Source organism: Clupea harengus, chromosome 6, assembly GCF_900700415.2.
Source record: "Clupea harengus chromosome 6, Ch_v2.0.2, whole genome shotgun sequence".
NCBI lineage: Eukaryota > Metazoa > Chordata > Actinopteri > Clupeiformes > Clupeidae > Clupea > Clupea harengus.
In genome coordinates this window covers 14,489,752-14,494,047 of record NC_045157.1, presented here as the reverse complement: position 1 = coordinate 14,494,047, position 4,296 = coordinate 14,489,752, and the positions used below count along the sequence as shown (strand labels likewise).

The 4,296-nt window shown below is 38.9% G+C and overlaps 1 protein-coding gene across 1 annotated transcript; it reads right to left on the bottom strand.

Moving 5' to 3' along the window:
• Positions 1-221: 221 nt before the first annotated feature.
• Positions 222-3,735, bottom strand: LOC116220791 (zinc finger protein 239-like). The gene is made up of 3 exons (XM_031569127.2): positions 3,418-3,735; positions 2,128-2,278; positions 222-1,341 (listed from the first exon to the last, which is right to left on the bottom strand). The coding sequence occupies exons 2-3, from the start codon at positions 2,267-2,269 to the stop codon at positions 536-538; spliced, it is 948 nt and encodes a 315-aa protein (XP_031424987.1). The 5' UTR covers positions 2,270-2,278; positions 3,418-3,735; the 3' UTR covers positions 222-535.
• Between the last annotated feature and the right edge of the window lie 561 nt (positions 3,736-4,296).

The window sequence follows — 4,296 nt, the reverse complement described above, 5'->3', positions numbered from 1 at the left end:
ATGTAGCGGAGTAAAAGTACAGATAATAGCAAAAAAATGTAATGGAGTAAAAGTAAAAAGTATGCACTATTATTTTTACTTAAGTAAAGTACAGATACGTAAAAATTTACTTAAGTAAAGTAACGAAGTAAAAATACTTTGTTACATTCCACCACTGGTCTGTAGAGCCCTGAAGGACCATGATTGAGCACAAATACATAATGAGCATAACATGCCATAGATGATGGAGGCATTTTATTAAAATACAAACCAATATTCAAGAAAATGTAGGCCAACAAAAGGCGAGAAACAGAGAGAACAAAAAAGGAATCTAAAAGAAAATGCTTTCTGGCTAGAGAATAGCAATGGAAACATAATACACATTAGCAAAATATAAGACAATAGCAAAACACATGAAGTAAAATCAATAGCAGTAGAGAAGGGTAGACACAAGTCGATCTGGTTGCGCTTCGGGAAAGAGTGTCTACACAATGTCATCACAATTATACCCAACCCAACTGGAAACAAGGCGATGTCGTCGACGGGAAGAAAAATGTCATGACTCCTTTCGAGTGTGTGTCTTCTGATGTGTTAGACAATTTGAAAATGAAGCAAAACACTTTCCACATACTTTGCAAATGTACGGCTTCTCGCCAGTGTGAACCCTCATGTGCTTCTGCAAATTCCAGCTGGTAGAAAAAGTATTTCCACACTCTCTGCATAAATGGGGTTTGTGTCCAGCATGGATGTGTTCATGTTTTTGACAGCTGCTAAATGAAACAAAACACCTTCCACACACTTTGCAACTATATGGCTTCTCTCCAGTATGCTGCCTCACATGCACTTGAAGAGCAGAAATCTGAGCAAAACATTTTTCACAGTAGGAACATTTGTATGGCTTCTCTCCACTGTGTATTCGTTTGTGTAATGTCAAAGAGTATTGTTTTCTGAAGCTCTTCCCACACTCTTTGCAGTAGTATGGCTTCTCTCCAGTATGCGTTCTTTGATGAATCCTGATGCGCCTTTTTGAAGAAAATAATTTCCCACACTCTTGGCAATCATATGGCTTCTCACCAGTGTGGATTCTTTGGTGCTCGAGAAGTAGGGAGGCAACAGTGAAGCTTTTGCCACACTCTGTGCAGTGATGCTTCTTCTCTACAGGATGCATTTCATTCATGTGTTCTTTATATTCTTCCTTCTCATTGTAACCCTTCTCACATATTTGACAACGATAAAAGAAGAACTCTTTTTTCTGCTGCTGCACCAAATCAGTGGAGACACTTCCACATGGATCAGGTTTCTTTGCCAGGCATGTTGGTTTGGACTTATCAAGGGTCTTTGCTGTAACTGGGTCACGCCCACCTGTGAAAAGTTAAAGTTAAGCGTCACTGCAAGATTTCTTTCACATACAGCATTTAATTTGTCTTAATTTGTATTCATCCTATGAATTAATTAATATCTATCATGTTCAACTGTCATTTTTGTTAGGCCTCTTGTCTCACTAACAGCATGGAAATATGGCTTTCTAGTTTTTGTCTAGATTTGCCTCACGAACCTCTTCACCAAATAGGCACAAATACTTATTAACTTTCATGATGCATCACAACACTTCATGCGTCACAAGAATTGTGTATTGGTCATCTGTTATAAAGGGGTGAGGTTGCGAGGCGGGGCTTGGGGCGTTCACGTGGGGCAATGACATCATCGGGTTAGAAAGTGTGCGGATTGGGCTTGGCTCCTGGCCTTTTGTCTATGTTGAGAGCCATCAGACATGGTTCCTGGCTTTTGTGTGTCTTGGAGGCAAAGCTATTAGACTCTGATTGTTGGCTTTTGTCTACAGCCACGACAAGATGTTGCCTAACATATTAGCGGTTATATGGCCCTATCTAGTTATAGTTTGGCCTTAGAGGAACAGTTAGACTATACATATTGAACTCAGCCCACTTTTTTTTCAACCCATACACCAAAAAAAGATTTTTAAAACATTTACTTCTAACACAATCTATTAACAATGTATAAGCTTCAAACAAATAACACACGCAACAAGACCTAGAACACCCCCATTAATCAAAATGATTAACAGTTTTGATAGATAGTGAAGAAGAGGAGGGTCATATAGTATATTGACATATAGTATAGGATACTTACTTCGGTTGTCTTTTTTTGTTTTTCTTTGAAGACCACCTGCATTGAGTTGTGGCGTCCCTGTGCAGCTCATCAACAACAGTGATAACTCTTTCAAAGGGTCATATGATGTGTTGTGCTCAGAAACTAACACATTGGGATCCATCTTCTGTTACTGGGAAGAAGAATAAAGCAAAAGCAATTAAACAACAGGCACATTATATGGCGAAATGTGCTGGCTACTGACTATGGTGTTTTACTGGGTAATCAGAAGCTTGAATCACACGTAGGTTATGTTTTGAATATAACTAGAGGCATTGCTTAGACCAATCGCTCTAGAAATTATGCTTTTCTCTATAACATTAATGTTTCAGTCATGTGCAGATACTCTAGATCGCATTTTACTGTTGCCCATATCATAACGACCAGCCCAAGACCAAACATAAATATATAATAATGATTTACAGCACTACACAAGAAAGTACAAAATTACAATCATCTTGCAGTTCTCTATGTACAAGTGACAGTAGGAGAGTTTAAGAGGAAGAATGCACACGAAAGCCAAAGGAATGCAGGACTGGAGTCAGTAATGACACCTCTGAATGCTAACTCGCAATGTCCCAACCTCAACGTAGTTAGCTTTACCCCCCTCCTCCCTATTTCCAGAGACCTTCTTTCTTGTCCAGCAACATCTAGTTGGATACTAAAAAGATATCTCCCTTGACTCTGTTCCTCACATAACCTTTGCCACCTTCTAACCATCAGATGTGGGTAGAGTAAGCAAAAGCTGTGGCCTTTATATTGAATGAGTTGACTGCTTCAACGAGTGAAAATGGACCGTTTGAAATGTTGTCAATTTTCAAGTCATTTTTGAAGACAGACCTGTAGGTACAATTGGTACCAGACTGACGCAGGAGCACCAGAATATGTAGGTACCTTACCTTCTGAGCAGGCGCCGGATAAATGTGGTTGGAATTGTGTGTATAATAATAATACGATCTTCACGAGTGCCAGACAGACAAATTGGTACTACCCCGAGATCAGCACCAATATGTTGGTTATCTCACCCGATTGGACAGGCATCAACCATTCAACACAAAGGCTGACCCCATATCTCTGAGAAGCAATACGAACGATACCACTTAGATGGTGCGGGGAAGCCAACTACCAAATAACCATGGAATACATATCAACAGTTATGTTCGGTGAACAAAACAGATAAAATACATGAACAATGGCCAAGGTAAACAGTCCTGTTTTTAGTCAGGTAGTGAGTAGTTAGTATAGTTCAATCAAAATCACATTGGAAGTTACCAATCCTTGGAGAAATGAGTTTCCGATGTTTTGATGAGGCAGAGAGAAGTATGGTGATGTCCGTAGATGGAGAAAGTTGTCCAAGCTGTGATGTCCTCTTTGATGCACTGCAGTTTAGGCCGGAGGATTCGATCGCCCGTTCCGTTGTAGTTTGTCTTCAAGATGTCGTGCTTTGTTTTGCTCCGGTTGTAGAGTTAGCTAGCAGTTGCTGCCTAAGATTACAGTGAGGTGTGCACCCTTGGATGGAGGGCTAACGACAGAGAAAGATAACAGGTAACTGGTGGTTTTAGTGGTCTAGTTCAGGGGGCGTGGTTAAAGTGGCAACGGGCTACAGTTAAATTGAGGCTGACTTTTTAGGTTCTGGATTAAACTATATGCAAGTTACTGATTAAAGTCAAACACACTCTAAAAAGTCATTCAGGAGACCTATTACCACTACTTAATTAAATGCATGGTTGCAAGATAAAAAAATCGAATTCATTGATTTAGATAAACCTTTTAAGTTGCAAACATTATTTTAATGAGTTGTGTTGACATAATAATGTTGGTAATTACATCAACTTAATATTGTTTGTAATTTAAAAACTCATATTTCTACATTAATTTAATTAAAACAAAATTCAAGATGTAGTAACTTAATGAAATTGGCTTGATAACTTAATTTTTCTCCACCTTGAGTTCAGGATTTCAAGTCTCCTCCCATACCCACTTAACATGCCTGGACAAATTCAGACAGTCAAGACTGTGTGTGTTAGAGGGCCTGTAAGCTGAACAAATATTATATAAAGGGCATTTTCAATGCGAGTATCATTTCATTTACAAATCAATTCTATTCATATTCTCAATTGTGATATGACCAATAGTTGACTCGTGTACGGA

What these genes read in the sequence shown, in the direction of transcription:
- LOC116220791 (XM_031569127.2), bottom strand. Translation starts at nt 2,269, where the DNA reads ATGGATCCCAATGTGTTAGTTTCTGAGCACAACACATCATATGACCCT. An exon ending in AACAAAAAAAGACAACCGAA is followed by an intron (nt 1,342 to 2,127) that starts GTAAGTATCCTA and finishes AACTTTTCACAG; the next exon opens with GTGGGCGTGACCCAGTTACA.